This window comes from Limtongia smithiae (assembly GCF_038497785.1).
Source record: "Limtongia smithiae strain NRRL Y-17922 unplaced genomic scaffold V1518scaffold_11, whole genome shotgun sequence".
In the NCBI taxonomy this organism is placed as follows: Eukaryota; Fungi; Ascomycota; class Lipomycetes; order Lipomycetales; family Lipomycetaceae; genus Limtongia; species Limtongia smithiae.
Window position 1 is genome coordinate 328,786 of NW_027117632.1, and position 22,592 is coordinate 351,377.

At 53.3% G+C, this 22,592-nt stretch overlaps 11 protein-coding genes across 11 annotated transcripts; 4 read left to right on the forward strand and 7 right to left on the reverse strand.

Annotated features, from left to right (window-relative positions):
- Positions 1-165: 165 nt before the first annotated feature.
- On the reverse strand, positions 166-2,138 carry V1518DRAFT_396868 (amidase signature domain-containing protein). The gene is made up of 2 exons (XM_066901820.1): positions 1,580-2,138; positions 166-1,532 (listed from the first exon to the last, which is right to left on the reverse strand). Exons 1-2 carry the CDS (start codon positions 1,772-1,774, stop codon positions 327-329), a joined length of 1,401 nt encoding a protein of 466 aa, XP_066757899.1. The 5' UTR covers positions 1,775-2,138; the 3' UTR covers positions 166-326.
- On the forward strand, positions 2,139-4,145 carry V1518DRAFT_421170 (uncharacterized protein). Its single transcript, XM_066905160.1, has 2 exons — positions 2,139-2,776; positions 2,827-4,145. The coding sequence occupies exons 1-2, from the start codon at positions 2,268-2,270 to the stop codon at positions 3,941-3,943; spliced, it is 1,626 nt and encodes a 541-aa protein (XP_066757900.1). The 5' UTR covers positions 2,139-2,267; the 3' UTR covers positions 3,944-4,145.
- A 98-nt stretch (positions 4,146-4,243) lies between these two features.
- V1518DRAFT_457310 (uncharacterized protein) lies at positions 4,244-6,857 on the forward strand. Its single transcript, XM_066906571.1, has 2 exons — positions 4,244-4,365; positions 4,417-6,857. Exon 2 carries the CDS (start codon positions 4,644-4,646, stop codon positions 6,675-6,677), a length of 2,034 nt encoding a protein of 677 aa, XP_066757901.1. The 5' UTR covers positions 4,244-4,365; positions 4,417-4,643; the 3' UTR covers positions 6,678-6,857.
- V1518DRAFT_421176 (Alpha/Beta hydrolase protein) lies at positions 6,439-8,031 on the reverse strand. The gene is made up of 6 exons (XM_066905161.1): positions 7,764-8,031; positions 7,689-7,694; positions 7,534-7,614; positions 7,162-7,478; positions 6,998-7,108; positions 6,439-6,947 (listed from the first exon to the last, which is right to left on the reverse strand). The coding sequence occupies exons 1-6, from the start codon at positions 7,900-7,902 to the stop codon at positions 6,792-6,794; spliced, it is 810 nt and encodes a 269-aa protein (XP_066757902.1). The 5' UTR covers positions 7,903-8,031; the 3' UTR covers positions 6,439-6,791.
- Positions 8,032-8,070: 39 nt separating this feature from the next.
- On the reverse strand, positions 8,071-11,219 carry V1518DRAFT_421178 (uncharacterized protein). Its single transcript, XM_066905162.1, has 7 exons — positions 11,013-11,219; positions 10,808-10,954; positions 10,621-10,752; positions 10,419-10,560; positions 10,172-10,360; positions 10,003-10,121; positions 8,071-9,952 (listed from the first exon to the last, which is right to left on the reverse strand). The coding sequence occupies exons 1-7, from the start codon at positions 11,103-11,105 to the stop codon at positions 8,426-8,428; spliced, it is 2,349 nt and encodes a 782-aa protein (XP_066757903.1). The 5' UTR covers positions 11,106-11,219; the 3' UTR covers positions 8,071-8,425.
- Positions 11,220-13,225: 2,006 nt separating this feature from the next.
- On the forward strand, positions 13,226-14,451 carry V1518DRAFT_376752 (Mdm33 family-domain-containing protein; the record flags this gene model as incomplete). The annotated part of the gene is made up of 2 exons (XM_066901554.1): positions 13,226-13,574; positions 13,631-14,451. 2 exons carry the CDS (start codon positions 13,226-13,228, stop codon positions 14,449-14,451), a joined length of 1,170 nt encoding a protein of 389 aa, XP_066757904.1.
- A 35-nt stretch (positions 14,452-14,486) lies between these two features.
- On the reverse strand, positions 14,487-16,027 carry V1518DRAFT_421189 (voltage-dependent anion channel). Its single transcript, XM_066905163.1, has 3 exons — positions 15,854-16,027; positions 14,923-15,793; positions 14,487-14,866 (listed from the first exon to the last, which is right to left on the reverse strand). Exons 1-3 carry the CDS (start codon positions 15,940-15,942, stop codon positions 14,633-14,635), a joined length of 1,194 nt encoding a protein of 397 aa, XP_066757905.1. The 5' UTR covers positions 15,943-16,027; the 3' UTR covers positions 14,487-14,632.
- Positions 16,028-16,643: 616 nt separating this feature from the next.
- Positions 16,644-17,477, reverse strand: V1518DRAFT_421194 (60S ribosomal protein uL14). Its single transcript, XM_066905164.1, has 4 exons — positions 17,370-17,477; positions 17,267-17,301; positions 17,034-17,168; positions 16,644-16,975 (listed from the first exon to the last, which is right to left on the reverse strand). The coding sequence occupies exons 1-4, from the start codon at positions 17,380-17,382 to the stop codon at positions 16,739-16,741; spliced, it is 420 nt and encodes a 139-aa protein (XP_066757906.1). The 5' UTR covers positions 17,383-17,477; the 3' UTR covers positions 16,644-16,738.
- A 240-nt stretch (positions 17,478-17,717) lies between these two features.
- V1518DRAFT_421201 (uncharacterized protein) lies at positions 17,718-19,949 on the reverse strand. The gene is made up of 7 exons (XM_066905165.1): positions 19,701-19,949; positions 19,608-19,628; positions 19,382-19,494; positions 19,134-19,326; positions 18,973-19,080; positions 18,403-18,918; positions 17,718-18,349 (listed from the first exon to the last, which is right to left on the reverse strand). The coding sequence occupies exons 1-7, from the start codon at positions 19,765-19,767 to the stop codon at positions 17,895-17,897; spliced, it is 1,473 nt and encodes a 490-aa protein (XP_066757907.1). The 5' UTR covers positions 19,768-19,949; the 3' UTR covers positions 17,718-17,894.
- A 153-nt stretch (positions 19,950-20,102) lies between these two features.
- On the forward strand, positions 20,103-21,808 carry V1518DRAFT_421202 (ribosomal protein S5 domain 2-type protein). The gene has a single exon (XM_066905166.1). It carries the CDS (start codon positions 20,288-20,290, stop codon positions 21,692-21,694), a length of 1,407 nt encoding a protein of 468 aa, XP_066757908.1. The 5' UTR covers positions 20,103-20,287; the 3' UTR covers positions 21,695-21,808.
- V1518DRAFT_421204 (mitochondrial 37S ribosomal protein uS12m) lies at positions 21,693-22,524 on the reverse strand. The gene is made up of 4 exons (XM_066905167.1): positions 22,115-22,524; positions 21,983-22,061; positions 21,871-21,927; positions 21,693-21,817 (listed from the first exon to the last, which is right to left on the reverse strand). The coding sequence occupies exons 1-4, from the start codon at positions 22,490-22,492 to the stop codon at positions 21,795-21,797; spliced, it is 537 nt and encodes a 178-aa protein (XP_066757909.1). The 5' UTR covers positions 22,493-22,524; the 3' UTR covers positions 21,693-21,794.
- Positions 22,525-22,592: the final 68 nt, after the last annotated feature.

Below are 22,592 nucleotides of genomic sequence, written 5' to 3' on the forward strand. Positions count from 1 at the left end.
CGGCTTGCGCGCGTCCGCGGCACGTCGGGCTCGGGAGATGAGCCCTTGATGTCGCCAGTAAGCATGATGCTCTTCGGCCGCTCTATGTTCTTATTCTGCCTGCTTCGTCGGTGCCGCGGTGGTGATGGTGAATACAGGACTACTGCAGTTAGTTGGTCGCCGAACTCCGGAGTGCTTAAGGTTTATTTATCGGTGCTCTTCGCCCTTATCTCCTCCCCCTTCCGCGGAAGCTCATCGTTTCTTTTCTATATACATATAGGACCAGCAGAAATGGCGTGGATATGTCTTTATCGTAGCGTGTCGTCACAGTTCGTCAAGTAGCGCGCTTAAAACACAACGTCGGTCACGGAAGGCACAGACATCTTACCAGTGTTGCCAAGCGGGCGCGACTTTGTGCTGAGCACCTTTTGCGCGACCTCCAGCAGCTCGTAGTCTGTATACTTGCGGCCGACGAGCGTGACGCCGAACGGCATGCCGTCTTCGCGGAAGCCGGCAGGGACGGCGAGCGCGGCGTAGTCGGCGAAGTTAACAAAGTTCGTGTAGGTGCCTTGTAGCGAGTTCCTCGCGACGGGGTCGGCCTGGATCTCGACAATTTTGGGCGACAGCGGCGCGGTCGGCACGAGAAAGCCGTCGAATCCAGCGAACTTGACCTCGATTTCGCGCACGAGATCCTTGCGTTTGTGCTCCCAGTCGAAGAAGTCCGCGGCGGAGAACTTGCTCGCTTGCAGGATGATACCGCGCACGCTAGGGTCCATGGACTCGGGGTTAGACTCGATGAGCTTGCGCACGACGGTATAGCGCTCGGCGACCCAAGGTCCCTCGTACAGACACGCGCCAAGCTTGTACATGGGAGTGAAGTCGCAGGGCACGAGCTCGACGCCCGCGGCGGTGTACTCCTCGACGGCCTTCGCCCACAGCGGCATGTTCTGGGTGTCGTCGAACCACTTGGGCACGTCGGGGATGGCAAAGCGCGGCTTGGGGCCGAACGACGCGGGCATGACCTCGGGGAGGGGACGCGCGTAGGAGTCGGTAGCGTCGTACTGCGCAGCGACGTCGAATACCGTCTTGGCGTCAGGCAGGTTCTGCGCAAACACGGACACGCAGTCAAGGTCGCGGCAAGCTGGAACCACGCCCGTCGTACTGAACGCGCCGCGGGTGGGCTTGAGACCGATGAGGTTATTGTGCATGGCAGGCACGCGACCGGAGCCGGCGGTGTCGGTGCCGAGTGAGAACGGGACAAGACCGCGGGCCGCGATGTTGGCTGAGCCGGACGAGGAGCCGCCGGAGCAGTATGCATCGTTGAAGGCCGACGGCACGGCACCGTATGGGGATCTGGTGCCAACGAGACCGGTCGCGAACTGGTCGAGGTTGGTCTTGCACACAGGAATGGCACCGGCAGACTTGATGGTCGCCACAACGACGGCGTCAACCGTGGGCTCGTACTTGAACGCAGGGCAGGCGACAGTGGTCGGAAGGCCAGCAACGTCCATGTTATCTTTTGGCGCGAAGGGCACACCGTAGAGAGGGAGCGACTGCAGCGATTAGCCAGCGCACACTGCAAACAACATTCAATACTAACCTTGGCATCGGGAATAGCCTGGAGCTGCTTCCACTGCTCTGCAAGGAACTCGGGGGAGGCAATCTCGATGAAAGCGACGTCGCCCTTCTTGAACGTGGCGACATGAGCGACGATGCGTGCCAGGCCCTCCTCGGAAGTGGAGGCTCGCTGTGCCTCAAGCCACTGGGAGATTGTCCAGGCGATTGTCTCAACCATTGTTGTACTTGTGTGAGTGGAGGGCAACTAACGGTGTGTGGGTGACGGTACGGATTAAAAGACTGCGACGGCCGCGCTGCTGGGACCCTTCGGCTCTGGCACGCGCCGCACGGGGCCCGGCGGCGGGCGTCCTGAGGCCGCCCAGAGCGAGCTGGTGACGACAGACCTACGCAGACGGCGGAAGAGGCACGAAGAACTGGCCTGTATCCCCCGCTTATTCGATTATGACGCCGACTGCTCAAAGGCGCGAACAGCACGAACAGGCATCGTCAGGAAAGACCGAATGCAATTGCTGACAATCACGTGAGAGGGGTGCGTACCTCCGGCGCCGAGCCCCAGCGCCACGCTTCTCCGCCGTCCCGCTCCGCCCACCTCCCACTCCCTCCACACGCGATCCTCACTCCCGTCCTGATCACACCGGCCTGCCCGCGATCTCGCGACCCACGTTCCGCCGGTCGTCCGTCCGCCCGCGGTCAATGCCCATTACGCGGCAATGATCCTTCAGCAAGACTCCGCGCCGCTGCAGCAGCACCTGCTCCAGCCCACGTCCATCCTTCCTGTCAATCAGTCTGATGCCTCCTCCACCGCCGAGTCGCCCATGTCCGGTCTTGTCGACGACCCATCTGAGATGGTAGCTGGCATCACCACAAACACACGCACGCCGGACCTCATGGCCAGCCGCGTGTGGACAGATCAGGATATCCTCACGTTGATCGCGGCGTACAAGAAGTGCAAGCGCCCGCACTCTCGCCTCTCTGCAAGTTCGCACGAAAAGATGGAGACTACCGAAAACTTGTTTGAGCGCGTACACGCTGAATTCGTTAAGTCGGCACTCAACGTACATCGCACGCCGAAATCGTTACATGAGAAATTCGGCTTTTTGACTCAGACGTATCGCCGGATCAAGGAATACCAGAGCGGCAATTTATACGAGGCATCCGAAGGCGTCAACTGGTGGACATTGCGTCCCAAAGAGCAACGCCGCTTTCTCACACGATCTATGGTATGCATATTTTTTAGTTTAGTGTTCTGTTCGCGCTCACCGTCGTATCGACCCCGATCTCGCTGCTAGTGTTCCAGACCCTCGAATCTGTTCTCGAAGGAAACGACATGAGATCAGTGTTTCCGGTCGCTCTGCGCATCGATAACCTGCCTCAGTCGCCACCTCACTCATCCGTCGACGTCGCCGAGCCGCCGTTATTGCAGACGTTCCAGATCGCGCTCAAGACCGACACTGCCTCATTAGCGAGGCCGCAGCAGCCACCCCGCGCTCACACCGACTCCTCCGTGCCGTCGCTGAATTTACCCATTTCACCGACACCGAGCACGACAAGCCAGTTGCACACCCCACTCTCGCCGTTAGAGCGCCAGAGTCTCTCACAGCAGCCGCCACTCCCGACAATACACAAATCTGTGCCAGCTCAGCTCGCGGCGAACCAGCTTCGTCCACAGCTCATGCCGCGGTCAGTTAGCTGCGACATATCGGGTGCTTCGTCTGAACGAAACGTATTCATGCAGCCGAGCTATGCACAACAGATGTCGTTGGATTCTCCGTCGTATTTAATGCCGTTGTCGAATTTCCCCGATCTGGACATGGCATCGTCCCTGCAGACTTTTGACCCGCAATCGCAGAACGGCAGTCATGTGAATCTGGGGGATCAGATCAACGAAATGGCGTTTGGATCGCATGCGCTACTCAGAAGCGTAGTAACAACCCCGCTGGATGACATCTCCGTCTCTCCGAATGAAATGCCGGCTCAGTTCGGCAAACGACGCCGAATCGACTCGGAGAATAGTATTCCGCACATCTCTCACGATTCTTTTAGTGTTGGTGACGACATGACGAAGATGAGCAACGACAAGCACCATGATCCAATATTGGGCAGCGACTTCTCTTCACTCCCAAGCGCACTTCCGGAAGTGATGAGCCACTCCTCTGGCATGAGCATGCCCTCGTCGGCATCCTTCCAGGACTCTGGCAGTCCGCAGACACAAGGAACACAACACATCCTACAGGAGTTTGTGGCGTTGTACAAGCGCTCGGTGGAGGAGCAGCGGCACAGGGACGAGCTGCTGCTGAAAACGCTGACGTCGATTTCGCAGATGACGAGTAGCCTGTGCCAGTCAATAGCGGGCCACCAGCGGAAATTCGATCCCGGGCAATGGTGATGGTGACATACTCGCTGGGCGAGATATGTGAGCTGTGATACTACTATGTATTTGGATGGCGAGTAGACCCTAGTGAATTTTGGGCATTGGAGTTTTTGGCGGCTTTGACGAGATTGATTTTTGTGTATCTGTAATTATCTGGGCTTGAGTGTTTAGACATAGAATATTGTGAGCAATAGTGTTTTTGGTATGCCTCCTGTGAGTCCTGATATAGCGTGATTATAGCACAGTGTTGTGTATTGCCGGCGTTGTGAATGGCAGTGCGCTGTGTGGGTGGCCAGAGGGGCAGCGCCCCGCGCTGAGCCCTAACCCGCTGCGCGGCGCATAACCCTCAAGGTCCCGCGCGGCTTCCTCACAGATAAGCCCGCCGGGACAGCGCACCGCAAGAGACCGAAAACCAGGACTAGCTAACGTGCTCAAGGGTCAGTATTGTATTTGGGAGGCGGGAGACTGTAGGGCTAACACAGGACCAGGAGCAGCCTGTGGTGCGTGGCGAAAAAGACGTTGGTTGTGGACCTACTTGTTAGAGATTTTGCTCTTGCTTGCGTGCGCCATACCGACCTGCCTTCTGCGCGCACTGTCGTGTCTGTGCCTTTCTGATTCCATTGGCCTCACCGTCGTCGCCTCTTTTCTCCTCCTTCTTTTCCTCTGCATGTGCTAGTCCAGCCGTCCGCCCGCCTCGCCCTCCATCGCCGCCGCCATGAGCCCCACCCACTCCCCCCCGCACTTGCTCCCAGTGGCGCCCTCCGCAGGTCCAGCCACGCTCTTGAAGCCCGACGTCGTGGCGCACTTTGACAACCATCTGGACGAGTCCACTGTCACTGGTATCTGCGCTGAGTGCTGCTGCTGCTTCGACGACACCCCGTGCACGGATGAGAGCTGCGCGTTCGGTCCAAACGGGCAGCAGCTCAGCGCCTGCGCTGACTGCCACGAACAGCAGGACCCATCCTGCTCGAGCGACTCTACCGCATCTTCCTCCGCACCGCCTACGGTCGCAGGCACACCGTGCGACATAGTCCCGTGCGAGTTGCCAGACTGCGGCCTTCCGTCCGCTCCGTACTGCGCATGGGATGACTACCACGACGCATGCGGGCCCTCGTGTCCTCAGGCATGTACGTCCCCGACTTCGTGTTGCTCGTCGTGCTCGTCGCCATCGTCGACGATGTCCGGGGGGGATGCTGACGAAGCTGTCGGCGACGAGCCGGCTGTTGCCGCGAAAGTGGGTACGAAGAGGAAGATATGCCATTGGGGTGACGACTGCACCTTTTCATTTACATCTCCCGCGGATTTGGACGAGCACTTGCGTACTTCGCATATAGCGTTTTTGGAGCACCAGTTACGTGAGAGTGAGCAGCAAGAGCAGCGACGGCGGCACTTGCAGCAGCTACAGGAACAAGAACGTGCACAAGCAAGCCTGATAAGTAGCCAAGAACCCGCGGCGCCTGAAAATATGCATTTAGCGACGATGGTCCCGATGGCAGAGACGAGCATCAGCGAGGACGTCAATCACCATGCCATGCCGCTATCGTGCCAGTGGGATTCATGTCAAGTCACTGCCGAAGAACTTGACGCTCTACTCGACCACATCAAAAACGACCACATGATGTCTCCTCCATTTTCTGCGCCTTCTATTTCCGCACCAACCTCGACTGAGCTTCCCGACCTACCCACCTCCATGCCGATGGACAACGTCATCCAGTGCCAATGGAACCAGTGCTCCGACACTTACGCGGTCGCCTCGACTGCCGCTGTGGACGCACACCTTCTCGGTCATCTATCAGGCTTATCCATGCCGATGCTGCAGTGTCGCTGGGACGAGTGCCATTTTGCGACTGGCGACTCGGGAAGTCTCGTCTCTCACGTCGTGCAGGACCATATTCCTCAAGAACAGCCGTCGCAGGTATCTACGCCGGTACCGGCGGTCTCCGTCACGACGCACCATACGCACACCCATCACCACCACCCTCACCATGATCAGCAGCATATTTCCCACGTCCACAGCCACGAAGCATTCGCCCCGAACCACGCCCACCATCACCACCATCATAGCAACGACCAGGACGAGCCTGCGGAGAGCAAATGCCTCTGGGTCACCGACGGCGTCGTCTGCAACCACGTCTTCGACTCCACACAGACGCTCTCCGAGCACATCATCGAGTCACATGTCGGCGCGCGCAAGCAGGAATACACGTGCATGTGGCACGGCTGCGACCGCAACACGCGACCGTTCCAACAGCGCCAGAAAATGGTGCGCCATCTGCAAATTCACACGCGTAACCGGCCGTTCGAGTGCACCGTCTGCGGACATCGTTTCGCGGAGCAACTCGTGCTCACGCAGCACATGCGCGTGCACTCGGGGGAGAAGCCGTACAGCTGCAAAGTGTGCGGCAAGCGCTTTGCCGCCAGTACAGCGCTAAGCGTCCACTTGCGCACGCATACGGGTGAGAAGCCGCTCAAGTGCAAGTGGCCTGGTTGCAACAAGTCGTTTTCAGAGTCGTCGAATCTTGCGAAACACATGCGCACGCACACGGCGGACCGCAGGTTTAAGTGCAGCGCGCCAGGGTGCGGCAAGGAATTTTTACGGCATGATCAGCTTATGAGGCATATGCGGATACACGACAACGTGAAAAGTAATGAACAGGCCGAGATGGTAGCCGTCAAAACAGAGCAGCAGCGCGCGATGCTGCCTCCGGATATGATCACAGATTTCAAGCCGCTAAAGCAGCCGGCGTGAAGTATTTTTGTGCTGTGCATAAAAGCAGTTGTTGTTCGTTGGCTCGAATTGATTAAAGCTTTTATTATCCAAATCTTGTGGCTGTCACCCCGGCGGTTGTGTGAGAGTGTCGAATTAGCACACATCTTCAACCTCGGTGACAAGTCCATCGTTCTCGCCGAGATCGAGTTTCAAGCGACGCTCAAAGAGCTCGAACAGCATGCTCATGCCGATGCGTGTAACCGCGGCGTCGTAGCGGCCCTTGGAGTTTTCGTCACGGACGAACGCGTGCTGCATTGTTAGTAAGACACACAGCGACTATGACTGTGGGGATAACGAACCTGTGCTCCAGCGACTTCAAAGAACGAGAAGAAGACGTTATTTTCAAAGAGAGTCTTGCGGATAAGATCACGACCGGCTAGAGGGACGTGCGGATCAAGCGTGCCAAAGATCTAGATCGCATGAGCACAACGACTTCATACTTCCTCTCCAGAGATTAACCCACCATTATAAGCTCGCCCTTAATATCCCCCGCCCTCTTCAACGAGTCATCATGCATCCCCTTCCCCAGCGTCGCCGAGTGAATATCCGTGCCAAAGAAGCATACAGCAGCCTTGACGCGCTTATCAAAAGCGGCACGGTACGCAATATGGCCGCCAAGACACATACCCGTCGCACCGACGCGGCCGGTGCATGTGGGCAGCGATACAAGATAGTCAACCGCGAGCGTGTTGTCTTCGTCGTAGGATTCAAGCGGTTTCTCGATCTTGTAGAGGTTGCCCTTGTCAGTGCCCTCCGTGTCGTAGGCAAGCGGTTCGAAGCCTTGCGCATGCGGTTAGCGATTCTTGACAGGTAAAGGCTTAGGATAAAGACGTACTTGTGAAGTTGTGGTATACACACGGCGCGGCGACGATATAGCCCTGCGCGGCGATGTTCCTGGCAAACCGAGCCACCGGACCTTACCCCTCCGTCAGTGCTCGCACTCGTTACCAACCACCACCACCATCCCATTATCGACCACAGTGTTCATACCAGTCACTAAGCCAATAGATTAGCAAAAAACCACACCTCACATGCACACCTATAGATACGCAATTGGCGGCTTACCTTGATAGATCTCCGAGTACACCACGACTGCGGGGAACTTGGCTTTGGGATATCCAGGCACGGTGGGGTGATAGATGTACATTCGCATCGTGGTGCCGTAGGATGTTTGCACATCTTGAAAGGATTCGGTAACAAGCATTGCGGTAGAGTAATTAGAGAAGGTTGTGGGGATGGAGTTGTGGATGTGTTCGTCGTGATGCGAGGAGAGGAGAGTGCACTTGGGAACTGCGAGTGGAAGTTACATGAGCGCACACAAAGCAACTCACGTTGCACTACGCATTTATACCACATTTTCAAGCTTAAAAGTCGAATTCCATGTAGCAACTGCTTTATAACAATCAATATTTTTCTGGCTCCTCTGAGCATGGGATTCGCTGCACTGGTTTGAGGACTGTGATCCCTACGTTACTCGCAGCTCCCAACTCACACATTCGACGTTCGATTCAGGGGTTCCCGCGCTAAACTATTAACGGCCGCGTTCTTGCCCGATGCACAACGCGGGCTCCCTGTGGGGAATGCAGGGTTGGTTCCTCCCGCGCCGCAACCTGCACGTCTCGCAATATAGAGACTTCTTGCAACAGCGACAAAATTACACTATACAATCTAACACATACACGCCCAACCGACTACAGCACAAACTTAACACCACAACCCGCACCTAGCTACTCCTTCATGCGCTCAAAAAAGTACACATATGCAAACTTCTTCATCTCGTCTGCCTCCCCACCGCGCACGACTTTTTCGTCATTATACAACACCCACGCGTCCTCGTTCTCAATCAGCTTTCGAATGAATGCAACGTAGTGACCCGCATGCACACTACTGCCTTTGTGGCAGATGATGCTTTGCAGCTTGAACGTAGCTGGTAGAGCGCTGTCGCCAGGGAGATCAGTACTGCTGCTGGTGGTCAGAGCTGTTGGCGAAGATTCACTGCCGTCGTCGTCGGGATGACTGAAAAGCCACTCTACCGCGCGCTCCATATCCTGTCCAGTCTCCTTCAGCGCTTTCTTAGCCTGCGCTTCCGTGAATCCCATGTCACTAAGCATAGCGATAGAGTCGGCAGAAACTTCGTCCGACGCGCCGTTCTGCGCAGAGCCTGACTCCAGCTGGAGCGGCTCGTCAATATCTGCGTCGTCCATATGCTCGAACAGCCACGTCGTAGCCGATTCGGGATCAGAGTTGCCGGTGAAGTACAAAGCCTTCTCGCACCGGGCTGGAGGAAACCCCATGCCTTCCAGCATCGACATGATGCCCTCGTTCGCGGTGAACTTACTCGCGGATCCGGCCGACGATGATCCATTCTCCTCTGGAAGCGGCATCTCGTCCGGCTGCAAACCCTTCGCGACATACTTGTCCAATGAAAACGGCTGATCGCTCACAACAACCGGCACATCAAGCTTCGTGGGGACCCAGTTAACGAGCTCGAATCGGCGTGCGTTGACAACCAAGACGTTCGGGAAGGTCTTGAATAAGGTGCGCGTCGTAGCGCCGTCTCGCGAGCCGCATGATTGGCACGTATACTGAATCTCCTCGGGTTGCGTAAACATATCCATGCATTCGTGCAACGTAACACTTTCAAAGGTGTCTTTGTCGTCCGGCGACGCCTTTGGTAATCTTCGAACTGGGACAGTAATCGACATACTGTCTTGGCTGACAGCCTTGTAGCTGACTCCGTGGCAGGCTAGACACTCCAGTCTCTGCTCTGTCGCGAACCGAAAATCAGAGGTCGGATTGGGGACACTTGGCGTCTTGTGCTGAGCACGGGTGATGAACTCAAAGAGGTAGGTCAAAAACTCGAAAGCATCCTGCTGCCGCATAGTAGAAAACTCGGCGTGATTTTTGCCAACCAAGGATTTGAACATGGACGGCGGAATTCCTTGCTGTGATCTATCCAGCGCATCTGCCTGCGGAGGGACTGAGTAACGGCCAGACAGCAACCCGTCTGCAAGCTTGCGCATCTGCGTTTCAAAGTCCAGAGCTGGTTCCAAAGTCAGTGGCATATCGCCGTCTTCAAAGTAGTATCGCTTCTGGAAAACTGGCAGCGCAAAGAGACACTGAAGAACAGATGCTAGATAGCATGAATTGCCGAGATTCTTGAGACCAGTAAAGCCAGCGCCGTATAGTGGCTTCAGCTCGTCGCCCTTGTCGTCCGTCATGCTGAATTCCCATTTCATGTTTTGCTCCAGTTGCTGTGAATTGTTAGCAAATATTGCACCTTGTCCATATATTGTGTACTCACCAGCTCGGTTAAGCTCTTCTCGACCTTCTGGCGCTCGGAAATTTTGATTCCCCAATGGGACAGATGCTCCGCCAAGTCGGGATCTTGCCGCTCCTCGTTGCAGAGATAGCAGTATACGTCTATACGAGATTAGTGGCTACGTCATTCGTGTCTAAAATGTTCGTCTTACCGGCTGTGCCATCAGGCGTGATGCTACCAAGCTTTACAGAAACCGGATGAAGGGTCTCATCAAAGTGCGAGAGACCGTGACCGTTACCACCAACTCCGCCAAACTGCTGTCTGCCACAGCCCAAGTTACCGCACTTCAAGCAAAGCCATAGGTTTCCCTGTAACTCGCACTTCGAACAGTGGGCCAATTCTGTAGTTGCGCGTCAGTAGCCTGATCCTGCTGTGATATTTGCAGTGGTTACACATACGTTGGTCCGCCAAGACCATGGCAATATCCTGCTCCAAACACAAAGTATGCTCGCAAGGAAGAATCTCTTCTTCCCACGCCTTCACCTCTGACTGCTGTCTCGACGAGAGAGAAGTCATGACACCTTGCACAACGCGCGACAGCTAAAATACACCAACATTAGTGATTGCTTTAAAAAGAGTGTAATGCGTAGAGAATCTTACTTCTGGCGATTCCTTGTCGAGCTCTAGCCCACCGCATGCAAGACATTTCACCGAGGTGTGAATTTCATATTTCATTTCGTCAGACTCGTCCGGAATTGACAGCTTCACTATTTTTGCTGGCGATTCCTGTCTCTTGGTAGCCACATAAGTTTCTATATCCGTATTGCCTGTAGAATATCGACCATACCTCGCTTCGGGGCTTCGGGGTACGCCGAACGTTCAGCACGAGTGGATGATCGCTAAGCTGATAGTGTTGTAGCGCGTGGTGGCGATCTGGAGAGTTGCAACCACCATTAAAGCAAGATAAGCAAACATCAACGCCCCATGGCTTGTCCTATATCCCGAGGAAATCAGCAAATCTCACAGCAAGATCACCGAAGCGTCGTACGTACAGGAGAGTCGAAGCATTGTGTGCAGTCCTCTTTGTGAACTTGCTGCGAAGCCGTCGGAGGGGAAAGTCGGATCGAAATATGAGGGCACGACATTGTGAATATGCCTGTATGCCTTTTTTTCGCTGGTCAAACTTCGTTTAGCTGTGTACTGCTTCGTGTGGTCCGAAGACTTGAAAACCGTCGGCTAGCGTTCACAAGTTCGACGACTCCTCTCTGAAGACAGAACTTCAAAATCCTCAACTCCCAAACCCAAGTCCCATGCTAATCAACCGGAACAAGTTGGTCTTCCATGATCTCTACGTTCAAGTACTGCTTGCTTATCATCAAAACTGCCACCAATAATATGACTTGCTTTGCAGAGACGCACTGACAAATAATTAGCGACTTATCATTATTTTGCTGTGGAAGGTGTGTTATGCTTGTTCTCCGTCGGAGCATCCCAACGTGTCACTCCGCTCACACGAATCTGTATGGCTCTCGAACTTCTTAGCGGCTATGTGTGCTAATTTCGTCAATCACGTTGAATATGATTTTGGATAATATGAAAAAATCTGCATCTACCGATGTGATTCACGAGGCGAGTTAGGTACAACGACATGGTGTTAATAATTTTCAATCCATATCCCTTCGCCGCTAATACAGAGTAGTACACAGGTAATTCATGTGAATGCTCCTACGACCTCTGACGACGAGAGACATCGAACATATCAAACAGAGCTATGATGAACGACATAAAGAGATGTAAGAATCACGTAGGGCGTGCCATTACTACACTAGCTAGCTCGGAGACAGCTACGAAGGACGGCAAATTGGGGACTCGAAATAATAGCAGAGGATATAAAGTGGCTGGATCAAATTCTATTTTTTAATTTTTGGCGCCTTGGGTCAAACTGATTTCTGAACATGCTTGCTCTCCATTCACCGGCTGTGTATCTGCGAGGCCATATCGTTAGCGATTTATGACTAAATCATATTTATGGCTAGTACTGATGTACCATGGACACTCCCTTGTTGCAACGTGCTAAGATATCTGAATATTTGCTGTTTCTAATTTGCATAGTTATGACGCTTGATCTCCCGTTCTGTGATATACCTTCGCCGGTATGTATTACGGAATTGTTGTCAGAGATTCGCAAACTAGTATATGGCGATTGATATAGAGATAGTAATGAGTCTCTCATGGTATGACCTTGTCATGTCGGACATCACTGTTCTATTCTTCTGCAACGATCAAATCAAGCCGGCCAGATAATAGTCGACATTGCAATACATATGGTATGTATGCTTCACTAGCTCTCTGTACCGACAAATCATAGATATAACTAGTCTGCTCAATGTTTACTACTTACGGTCATAGCCATCACCAGCATATGGTAGACGACCTGATTTGCAGTTGTAATTTGCAAATCTGAATTTTATGCGGTTAAAGTTGACCCCTGAAACTGGTCCGCAACAGCGAGTTTTTAGCCATCCAACTCGCTGTTGCAGAGCAACGGATTCAGAAAACTCAAATCGGGTTGAAATAGTGTCCCTCACATTAAATGAGAATCATACAAAGCCGGTCAAGATGTTTGGTGAGCTGCTGTGGCTGGGTATCGCTCTAAAGTTCACAACTCCAAACTTATTTGATTTCTGGCCGGTCCGGCGGGAGACAGAACGTGCAACTGCATGCCCTTTGTAGGAGATGCAGTGTGAACTTGTTCTTCGCAACTACAGAGCTCGTTACAGGTGCATAGCGCATATTGTCAGAAGTAGAAGCACATGCGCCTGGAAGGAAGGCAACGAGGTCAAATCAGCAAGTAACAGATATTCCCCTGCATAAATCTCACAATTTTGCGCAAATAAAACATGAAATGACGCATATTGCAGTGCAGGGATAACAACGACCGTTCGCCGTCCTAGCTTCCGAGAACCTACAGCACGATTCCGGCGCAGAACGCATCAGCACCCGTCACGGACACTTAACTCGAGGACCGTCCCGAGATACTGGGGACGACTTCAATTTTGTTTATTCTCATTTTGAGGCGAAAATACAAATGAGTTGCTCGGCGACCGGACTGAAGGGCGCCATAATGCGAGGCAGCGGGCTCAGGGCGCCGTTCTCGGCAATTACTGCGCGACAGTACCACGGCTGCGGACGACGACCACGGCAATATGACAGGAGTAGCGTGCGCAGAGGTACCGATGTGCATGGGCTACTTGTCGCCAGGTTCATGACAAGCCGGCAGCTTCAGATCAAAGAGACCAGCGATGCTCAAGCATTCGTGTCCGCATCGACCTCGCCAGCTACTCCCGGCACGACGGCCGGACAGACAACGAAGAAGACCAAAGACCCTCTCGGATATGCTGACGAGTCAACAGAGAGTGTGCATGCGACACCAACGGCCGAGGATGTCGGCCCCTTGCCTTCTCAAATCGAAGCTAGACGGTCAAACTTTGCCAAAGAGCTGTCATCAAAGCTGGATTCGCTACAGGCTGCGCTATTCAGCGCGGGACAGACGCTAAATGATGTGACTGGATATACCGGTATTGAACGCCTAAAACGGGCTATTGAGGCACAAGGTGAGAATATGTTCTGGTATACAACGCTCACATATGCGGGTACTAATGTGTTGCAGAGAGATCGCTCACCGAAGCCCGCGCCGAGGTCAAGGAAGCTAAGGACGCCTACGCATCCGCCATAGCCCGGCGTTCCGGGTCGCAACGGGAAGTCAACGAATTACTTCAGCGAAAACACGCATGGACACCCGAAGACCTCGAGCGCTTCACGGAGTTATACCGGTCTGACCACGCCAACGAACAAGCTGAAGCGCAGACCCACGAGCGCCTCACTCGCGCCGAGCATGTTGCGGACGACACGCAGGCCGAGCTCGGACGGGCCATTCTCGCACGGTACCACGAGGAGCAGATCTGGTCCGACAAAATTCGACGTGCGTCGACTTACGGGACATGGGCTCTTATGGGAATTAACGTGTTATTGTTCGTCGTCGTTCAATTGGGTCTCGAGCCATGGAAAAGAAGGAGATTGATTGGCAGCTTTGAAGAGAAAGTGCAGACCATCATCGACGACGAACGACTTCTAACACGGACCGAGATTCAGAACTTGCTATTGGGCAAGCAAGCTGCAGAACCGGCTACGGTTCCAGAGTCTCAGTCTGTCGCAGCTTCTCCGGTGCCTGTCGCTGCAGCTGCATCCTCTCCTACTCCTTCCGCATTCTCATCAAGACACACTATGGTCATCCATTCCTTTACCGATCTGATCTCGCTTTTCCGCGGCATATTTATTGGAAGCGACATGTCTGGTGCTAGTATCCCAGCCGACGCGGTCTACTCAAGTACGCGCATAGATTTGGCTGTGTGGTCAACGGTGTCCGCAGCCACCGGAGCTGCGATAGTTGGCCTTGTAGCTGCTCTTGTGCATTTTGTAGGCCAGACGTAAAACTCTGTCTCCAGGGAGTTGGTATTAGTATTGAATATAGAGAAAGTAAATTCATTACTACGCAATAAAGGAAGATTATTTCGAACCTATATGTACAGAAACTCCAGCCATGCAATCCAGAATGCAACACATTACGTCAAGAAACCAGTAAAAAGGAAAACAACGTCAATACTATAAATGTTTAATCCGCACGCATCTCGTCAAGCGATAACGCGGATTCACTGGGGGATTGCAATTGCATATCTCGCTGCAGGTCCCTAAACACGGTATCTTTGATTATGGCGAAGTAAAACGTGACGCCAATGAGCACTGAGGTCACCAGAACAACCGTGGTGCCGACGATGCAGCTTATAACTCTGAAGCCTTCGAGATCGAGAACCTCGCCAAGTTCACGCGTTGCCAGCGCATATGTGCCCTAAAAATGTGTTAGAAAATTGGACCAGATCAATCAACTCAGGCCAAAAAGCATACCATAGGGAAAGTCAATCCCCACCAGGCGACGGAATATATCCGTGGCTGGAAATAGATGCACGCCGCAACGGCTATGAATATCCAAAACGTCGCGAACCCAACAATGAAAATCGTAATTCCGGCGCCAGCATATTTAAACACCGGAATGTTCTTAAACACAGGATATGATCCCTCAATCAGATAGTCCTCCAAATTCATGGCGTTGATCAAGAACCCGTATGCGCCTTGTCCCAAGGGTCCGATGGGGAGAAAACAGCTAATAGCTGCTTCGCGCATCGGCAAGCCGACGCAGATAAGGCGCCAGATGAATACGCCAATGAATATGAATGCGAGGAGCTCGCCATGTCCCCAGATGACCGCGGACATGATGATCATATGCCCGCGCCAGTTCAGGGGCAGGTATTCAACCAAAACTGCGGCGGTCGTGGCGTTGACGACGAGAGTAACAACCGGCAATAGCGCCACGGAGCTGATACCTCCCGGCGTCGACATGAGCTTAGGATGCGTCTGGAACGAGATGAACACAAGTATCCAGGCGCACACAAGTGATATCGCAAAATCGACCCAGTAAAGCACGTAGCACGGCCATATTGCCCGTTCGCCAAATATGGCGACTGTGTCGCTTAGTATCGAGCACAGCCCGATGGGAAGACAGCCCCAGAACATGGCCTGGATTGGGTGCATCACGAAGGGCTTGAACGTGCTGGGGAACAAGATGTGGCGCAGTATCGTCATCGTCAGAAATATCGCGAACAGGGCCACCGCAGCGGCCCAAAAGATGATACCGATATCGCGAAGCCAGTAACTGGGATATGGGTAATTCACGAGAATGCCGCCGGAGATGGCGACGCCCATGGTCATGCTGAACCATCTGGATTGCGCAATTAGCCCTGGCAAGCACGACGATTACTCCCGCGAAATGGTTACCTACACTGGCGAGAAATACTTAATTCTGAACAGCACAAACCGAAGAAACGAGTCACGTAGCCCTGGCCGCTGTTTCTGTTCAAGGTACTCCATGCCGAGATCAGTGTGTAAGAGAGATATATGCTCTCAGTAACTTTGGATATTGGAGATAGACGGGTTAAAAGTTGAAGGAGTCCGCTGTTGCCGAGCCACAGCTGGAGCGGAGGCTGAGCTTTTGTAGCCACGCTGCACCGCCTTGCCCCTGGATAGTGTGGCGCTTAAGCAGCCATATTGGCCAAACAACAACGTCACCGCCACGTCACCGCCACGGACAAGCCACGGACTTAAGCGTTGCTCAAGACGCGTGCGGCTCAGGCCGAGCCAGCCGCGCCACCTCTCCTCGTCTGCAGGCATTCTGAGCGAACATATTTTGCTGTGGTGTGCTTTTACAGGCACAGAGTTTGTTGTTGTTGTTGTTATTGTCGGTACGAGAGTAATCATCTATAAGACCAGCATCTGGGAATGCGCTTGAGGCTGAGATCTCTTAAGGTTCGCTGATATGGTATACCAATCTGTGGCAAGTGGCGCAAGTAGTGGCGATGCAAAATTTTCCGCCAGAGCCACGGAACTTCCGGTGGGCGCTGCGCCGACTGTTCGACGAGTCAGACGACAAGTCTCTCGCCAGACTTCATCGCTGCGAGACTTCTGTATCGGGACTTTAAAGAAGCAGTGCTCTTCATCGATTTGAATTCGAGAGTCACCAGTCGCAGCGGAGTCTCTACGAACCTGCCCTTTAGTTTGAGCGGAACAAATTATTTGATATACTCATTAAGAGTGCTGCATTCATTATATACCTAGACTTTTAAATGCGCCACCCAAACCAACGTACATCTGATGATGACTAGTTATTTTACACGACAACGCCAGAGTTGCTCGCAATACGCGGCCACAGGTCTGCGCACTCCTTGCCGACTGGTCCAGTAATAGCGGAACCCTTCATCTCGCCCTTGGGGTTGACAATGACGCCGGCATTGTCTTCAAAGTACAAGTAGACACCATCTTTTCTTCTCCATGGCTTGGACTGACGGATAACGATGGCTGGCATGACCTTCTTACGGAGATCGGGCTTTCCCTTCTTGACGGTGGCCTAGTATAATTGTAAGCATTGGTGCCAATGTAAAATCACTGGAGTCACAAAAACGTACCATAACCATGTCGCCAACACCTGCGGCGGGCAGACGGTTCAATCGGGCACCAATACCCTTGACGGAGATAATGTAGAGGTTTCGCGCGCCAGAGTTATCTGCGCAGTTGAGAATCGCACCGACGGGAAGACCGAGCTGAACAACAAGTCAGAAATTAGCCCTTCTCAAATAAACCGCCTCCGTCGCATTTGAAGTAGAGCGACAGAGGGTGAACTTCGAGGGTGGTGACATACCGAGACTCTGTACTTCTGGCCAGAGGCACCAGATCCTGTAGACAATCATAATCAGTAAACTAAACTTCTAATATGATAGCGTTCAGTGTACGAGGAAACCTACCGGCTTTGGACATGTTTGCAGCGATTGAAGACTATGTCGATGGATCCGTCCACGCGAATCGATTCAGACAAAACTTCGTGATGGTTTTGGCTATGTCGCGAGCGGCGGTGGCAGGGGCAAGCAAGCGATTACTCCCAAGAAGCATTTAGGGCTGGTATCGTGACTGCGTTTTTGACCTAATTTACCCGGATTTTGTCTGACTGCTGGTTTGCCGAAATAGAGTTAGCCCGCATTTAGGTCACGAACACGTCGCGTGCGCGTATGGGGCTGCTTATGCCACAACTGCCCGCCGAGGCGTTACAACGCATGGCTGAAGGCCTCCACCAATCGCTTGCAAGCCTTACTAAATTCAAAACAACTGAAAACTCATTGAACTGACTATCTAAACACCAATAACAATACCATCCAGCAAATAGAGTACACAAAGAGCTCTTCGCGGAAACCACAACTCGTACAAGATTCAAGGCTACAAATTACAAGAGCTACGACTGACGACCTAAGTACACTGGCCCAAACAAAAGACATTTAAAACGCCTCGTTCTTGATTGGGAGATCAGTAGGCTTGGTACTCGGCGTGTTTTCGCCGTCGTCCTCATCGCCGTCGTCTGCGTCCATCATCACGGTATCTCCATTGCCGTCCTTGTAATTCCTGATATCACGTCGCCCGCCCTCGCCTTCGTCTTCGCTATCGCTGAGCTCGCCGTCCTTCTGGATGTGCGAATCCCATACTTCATGACTTCCGCCGCGCATTTCCTTGCTCTCCTCCGCGTCCTCATTCACCGGCTCGTCCTCAGGAGCATCATGCGGAACGTCGGTCATCTGCACACTCGGGGCGAACTTGGTCCGCGACAAGTTCTCCAGTACAGTTTGGCGGATTCTGTCGAGATACTCCTTACTGTTGGCGTTCTGCATGTTCGAAGGCCGCACCTCCAGCTGGTAATCTGGCCCGTAGTACTCGTAGTAATCGTTGTATGGGATTTCTGCAAGACCTGTTAGCACTGAATCCAGAGTTACGCATCGGCGATGAGCATACCGGGGCCAACAGATTGGCCGACGAGCAAGCTAGTCTCGTACGTCCAAGTCCGTGCAACGTTTCTCATAGTATAGCCACCGCCGCCAACAACCAAAGTGGGCAATCCAAAACTTTTGACAAAGTTCACGCAATTCGCGTGGCCCTTCATGCTGAGATTAAAGCAGCCTAACCGATCACCGGACAAAGAGTCACCGCCGCATTGCAGAACAACAGCCGTCGGCCGGTACCATTCCATGATAGCTGTGATCGTGGGCTCAAACACGGACTTATAGGTCGTGTCGTCAATACCGTCGCGGAGAGGGAAGTTTACGGCGTAGTTCTTGCCCTTGCCGATACCTGTGTCGCGCAGCTCGCCCGTTCCCGGGAAGTACTCGCCGTACTTGTGGAAACTGCAGGTCATGACGCGATCAGTTGTGTAGAACGCCTCCTCGACACCGTCTCCATGGTGAACATCGATGTCAATATAGACAACTCTCGCATGGTACCGGAGTAGTTCGAGAATACCGAGAACGATATCTAGATCAAGTAAGTAACGACACTACTTCGTGTGGTGTCGCGCATAATACATACCATTGACGTAGCAGAATCCACTCGCCTCACTTTTCTTTGCGTGATGCAGACCGCCTGCCCAGTTAATCGCAATATCACACTTGCCCCTGTTCAAACGAGCGGCGCCCTCTGTGAGGTTGTTAGAATCACAACAGCACACAATGATGTCAAAGTGCACTTACCCATACTGCCGCCACCGCTAATACTACAAAACTCAAATAGACCATCAAACACCGGACAGTCGTCGCCGACATTGAACTTGACTTGCTCCTTGGCAAACAGCTCCATATTGTCGGGGGTCACGCGTGAGAGAAAGTCCACATACTCGTCGGTGTGAAACTGGCACATTTCCTGCTTCGTTGCGGGTTTTGCACGCTGGAGATAAAAGTCAACACTGATAGTAAGTTGGCACGAGAAATGAGGTGCTTACGTAGATCTCCATTTTCTTGTAAAGGCCGTAGTTCATGACAAGACTGTGGGCCATTCTTATCCGATGAGGCTTCATCGGGTGACCAGCGCCGTAGGCGTAGTTTCCGACATCAGCTGTTACATATTAGTGGCAAGACACGCGAGACCTATATACCGTTCCGCAGCAGCTGAATCATTTCGCGCGAATCACGGCGCCACTGCGAACGAGTGTCGGGATCTTCACATACAGTCGTAGAAGTAAGCAACGCCTGTTGATTTGCCCATGTTAATAAGTTGCGACTCCACAAGTCAGTGCTTGAAAAAGCAAGGAATGGACGTACGTTGCTTTGTGTTGGAGACAACGATGTTCACCGGCTCCATCGTAGGGATGGGATACGAGTTCACCATCTTCAGAGAGGCGCACGGCGGCGCGGCAGTTGTGAGGCTGAGAGTTACGACAGCAGCACACAGTCAAGCGTAAGCTCAAACTGAAAACTAGAGGTGAAACGAGTGGCCTGGAGAGGTCCGACAGACGGCCACGGTGATGGGTGGAGGGGAGTCTGGATAAACGGAGGGCAGACCGAAGGCGGATAGCGGGAGGGCTTGCAGGCCCGGAACCCTAAACTGCGTGCATTGGGATCTAGAGGGCGGCGTGCGGCTTATACAAAGATGGGTGCGTCAGTACGGTCAGTTCAAAGTAATTTATTTGTATGTGAGAAGTGTACTGCACCCAGATTACGTCTCATTCCTCCCGCATAACATGTTCGTCGAGACAAGCGTGGTGCCCCGCAAGACCGCGTGTATATAAGCCGTCTCCTCTCCACCGCGCTGCTCGCGTGACACCTGCTCGGTGCGTCTCCAAAGGCTCCTCTGCCGACTGAGCTGTTTAACAGCGCTTGCTGGAATCAATTGCGGACTACCAGCCAGCATGACGGCGTCCTCGGTCTGCTTTTCCGCGCCAGGCAAGGCGCTTGTCGCGGGCGGCTATCTCGTGCTGTACCCCGAGAACTCGTCGTTTGTCACAGCTCTATCGGCGCGTATATACGCGATTGGCACTCCCAGCGGAACTCCGGAGGGAAAGGATCCCACGGTTGTTGTGTGCAGTCCGCAGTTCAAGGAGGGAGAGTGGGGTTATGTGCTGCACATGAACAAGGTCTCTGGCTACGTGTCTCTGTCACCAACTGATCCTTCACGCAAGAACCCGTTTGTGTGGTCGGCCATTGCTACGTCGTTGAATTATTTGTCTGCGCGTAAGCTGTTGCCCAAGTCATTGCCGTCTCTGGCGATCAACATACTGTCTGACAACGCATACCACTCTCAACCTAGCGACACTGTTCCGCGATTCAATAAGCATGCCGCGCAGATCACCGCGGTTCCGAAAACTGGTCTCGGCTCATCGGCTGCTTTGACGACGTCGCTTGTAGCTACACTACTTCAGACATATGGTGGTGTCGATCCGACTAGCGTGAAGGGCCAATCCGTGTTGCACAACGTCGCCCAGCTCGCCCACTGCACAGCCCAGGGCAAGGTTGGATCTGGCTTCGACGTTGCGTGCGCTGTATATGGATCAATTATGTATCGCCGGTTCCCGGCGATAATGATCTCATCTCTCCCTCCCGCACCTGACGCATCCGTGACAGCTGAAGAGGAATCAGACTACCTCGATGCACTGGTGGAGCGTGTGGACTCGGATTGGGGCGCATTCACGCGTCCTTGTGCGGTGCCTAGGGGATTACGGCTATTAATGGGCGATGTAGCTGGAGGATCCGAGACGCCGTCTATGGTGCAGAAAGTTCAGCGCTGGCGGAGCGACGGCGGTGACAAGACTGAGGCTGTGTGGCGGTCGCTCGGAAAGGCCAATGTGCAGCTGATCGAAGCACTTACGGGACTCGGCGTTGCCTCGGAGAAGAGCCCCGTAGAGTACGATGCATTTCTTGCTAAAATACTGGCCGCAAGTGCGAATTCCGCAGCGATCAAATCACTGGGTGCAGACAGCGGCCACAAGACCGGACTATTATTCGAGCAGGCAGTGCAGGCGATTAGCTCGATTCGAGAAAACCTTCGGACAATGACTGCTGGTTCGGGAGCGCAGGTTGAGCCTGAAGAACAGACGGTTCTTTTGGATACATGCAGCAACTTCCCGGGAGTCGTGGGTGGTGTTGTACCCGGCGCAGGGGGCTACGATGCCGTCTGCCTTCTTGCTACCAACGAAGGCGTTGCATCACTGGTTGGAACTGTCTCAAAGGACCTCGAGAAGGTGAAATGGTTGGACCTTCGAGAGGAGGCTGAGGGACTGAGAAAGGAGAGCATCGAGTTGCTTAGCAAGTTTTTGTAGTAGCTTGATGCATGACAGCGCAGTGGCTAGAACCCACACTTAATACTTAACGGCTATTTTGTAGATATTATATTACAGATACGATGTACAATGTATAAGACTATGACTTTGCTGGCTTCTTGGCTGTGGAGCAGTTAGTGACTGAGAAGGACTGTCTACCGAGGAAGATAACTTACTTCCGTATCTGGACCGTGAAGTAGTTCTGTTGGCAACACCGCCCAAATCTCTGCTACCTGTACACGTATTAAAACTAGAAAACGTGCGTAATTGTATATGCATGCGACGAACCTCTGATGAGATGGTATTTGACACCAGGCAAATCCTGGGAGCGGCCACCGCGAACAGCGACAACGGAATGCTCTTGTACCTACGCAAGGTTAGCCCCACCGCTCAAGGTCAACTCAATCGCACAAAACATACGTTATGTCCCTCGCCCGAGATGTATCCGTACACCATTCTTCCGTTCGAGAGCTTAACACGCGCGACCTTACGCTGCGCAGAGTTAGGCTTCTTCGGCTTCATCGTCGCGACACGCGTGATGACGCCTCGGCGTTGGGGACACCGTTGCAAATCCGGCGAGACGGTGGCCTTGCGCGCTTTGCGCGTGCGACAGCCGCGGATAACCTGACGCAATGTTGCGGGCGCTGGGCTGCTGGCGCTGAAGCTCCGCACGGCAACGGCGCAGGCGTTCGGCAGAGCAGCGAACCGCGGCGCTGCGTAGAGAGAAAACATCAACGGCAGCCGAAAGATCACTCTGGGCCGGAAGAGCAGCGAGCGGACGACTGCTGTGGCGAACATTATGGACAAGGGGATGGTCGGTATATGCAATGGGTTCGCAAAAGCTGAATACCGCTCTACGCAACGGGTCTAATAATTCACGTGAATAAAACGTGATTAC

Excerpts from the sequence above, each read along its gene's own strand:
- V1518DRAFT_421204 (XM_066905167.1), bottom strand. The coding sequence starts at position 22,492 with ATGTTCGCCACAGCAGTCGTCCGCTCGCTGCTCTTCCGGCCCAGAGTG. Across the intron at positions 22,062-22,114 it reads TCTCGGGCGAGGGACATAAC|GTACAAGAGCATTCCGTTGT; the intron begins GTATGTTTTGTG and ends AACCTTGCGTAG. Across the intron at positions 21,928-21,982 it reads CAAATACCATCTCATCAGAG|GTAGCAGAGATTTGGGCGGT; the intron begins GTTCGTCGCATG and ends ATACGTGTACAG.
- V1518DRAFT_421176 (XM_066905161.1), bottom strand. The coding sequence starts at position 7,902 with ATGCTTGTTACCGAATCCTTTCAAGATGTGCAAACATCCTACGGCACC. Across the intron at positions 7,479-7,533 it reads TGTATACCACAACTTCACAA|GCTTCGAACCGCTTGCCTAC; the intron begins GTACGTCTTTAT and ends CGCATGCGCAAG. Across the intron at positions 6,948-6,997 it reads TTGAAGTCGCTGGAGCACAG|CACGCGTTCGTCCGTGACGA; the intron begins GTTCGTTATCCC and ends CTAACAATGCAG.
- V1518DRAFT_421194 (XM_066905164.1), bottom strand. Across the intron at positions 17,169-17,266 it reads GCCAGAAGTACAGAGTCTCG|CTCGGTCTTCCCGTCGGTGC; the intron begins GTATGTCACCAC and ends CTTGTTGTTCAG. Across the intron at positions 16,976-17,033 it reads GTGTTGGCGACATGGTTATG|GCCACCGTCAAGAAGGGAAA; the intron begins GTACGTTTTTGT and ends CAATTATACTAG.
- V1518DRAFT_421201 (XM_066905165.1), bottom strand. The coding sequence starts at position 19,767 with ATGGTGAACTCGTATCCCATCCCTACGATGGAGCCGGTGAACATCGTT. Across the intron at positions 19,327-19,381 it reads ACAAGAAAATGGAGATCTAC|CGTGCAAAACCCGCAACGAA; the intron begins GTAAGCACCTCA and ends TTTTATCTCCAG. Across the intron at positions 18,919-18,972 it reads TGGATTCTGCTACGTCAATG|ATATCGTTCTCGGTATTCTC; the intron begins GTATGTATTATG and ends TACTTGATCTAG.
- V1518DRAFT_421178 (XM_066905162.1), bottom strand. The coding sequence starts at position 11,105 with ATGTCGTGCCCTCATATTTCGATCCGACTTTCCCCTCCGACGGCTTCG. Across the intron at positions 10,561-10,620 it reads TCGACAAGGAATCGCCAGAA|CTGTCGCGCGTTGTGCAAGG; the intron begins GTAAGATTCTCT and ends GGTGTATTTTAG. Across the intron at positions 10,122-10,171 it reads CACGCCTGATGGCACAGCCG|ACGTATACTGCTATCTCTGC; the intron begins GTAAGACGAACA and ends AATCTCGTATAG.
- V1518DRAFT_421170 (XM_066905160.1), top strand. The coding sequence starts at position 2,268 with ATGATCCTTCAGCAAGACTCCGCGCCGCTGCAGCAGCACCTGCTCCAG. Across the intron at positions 2,777-2,826 it reads CGCTTTCTCACACGATCTAT|GACCCCGATCTCGCTGCTAG; the intron begins GGTATGCATATT and ends CACCGTCGTATC.
- V1518DRAFT_421189 (XM_066905163.1), bottom strand. The coding sequence starts at position 15,942 with ATGGAGTACCTTGAACAGAAACAGCGGCCAGGGCTACGTGACTCGTTT. Across the intron at positions 15,794-15,853 it reads ATTAAGTATTTCTCGCCAGT|ATGGTTCAGCATGACCATGG; the intron begins GTAGGTAACCAT and ends TGCGCAATCCAG. Across the intron at positions 14,867-14,922 it reads GGGGATTGACTTTCCCTATG|GGCACATATGCGCTGGCAAC; the intron begins GTATGCTTTTTG and ends ACACATTTTTAG.
- V1518DRAFT_421202 (XM_066905166.1), top strand. The coding sequence starts at position 20,288 with ATGACGGCGTCCTCGGTCTGCTTTTCCGCGCCAGGCAAGGCGCTTGTC.
- V1518DRAFT_396868 (XM_066901820.1), bottom strand. The coding sequence starts at position 1,774 with ATGGTTGAGACAATCGCCTGGACAATCTCCCAGTGGCTTGAGGCACAG. Across the intron at positions 1,533-1,579 it reads AGGCTATTCCCGATGCCAAG|TCGCTCCCTCTCTACGGTGT; the intron begins GTTAGTATTGAA and ends TAATCGCTGCAG.
- V1518DRAFT_457310 (XM_066906571.1), top strand. The coding sequence starts at position 4,644 with ATGAGCCCCACCCACTCCCCCCCGCACTTGCTCCCAGTGGCGCCCTCC.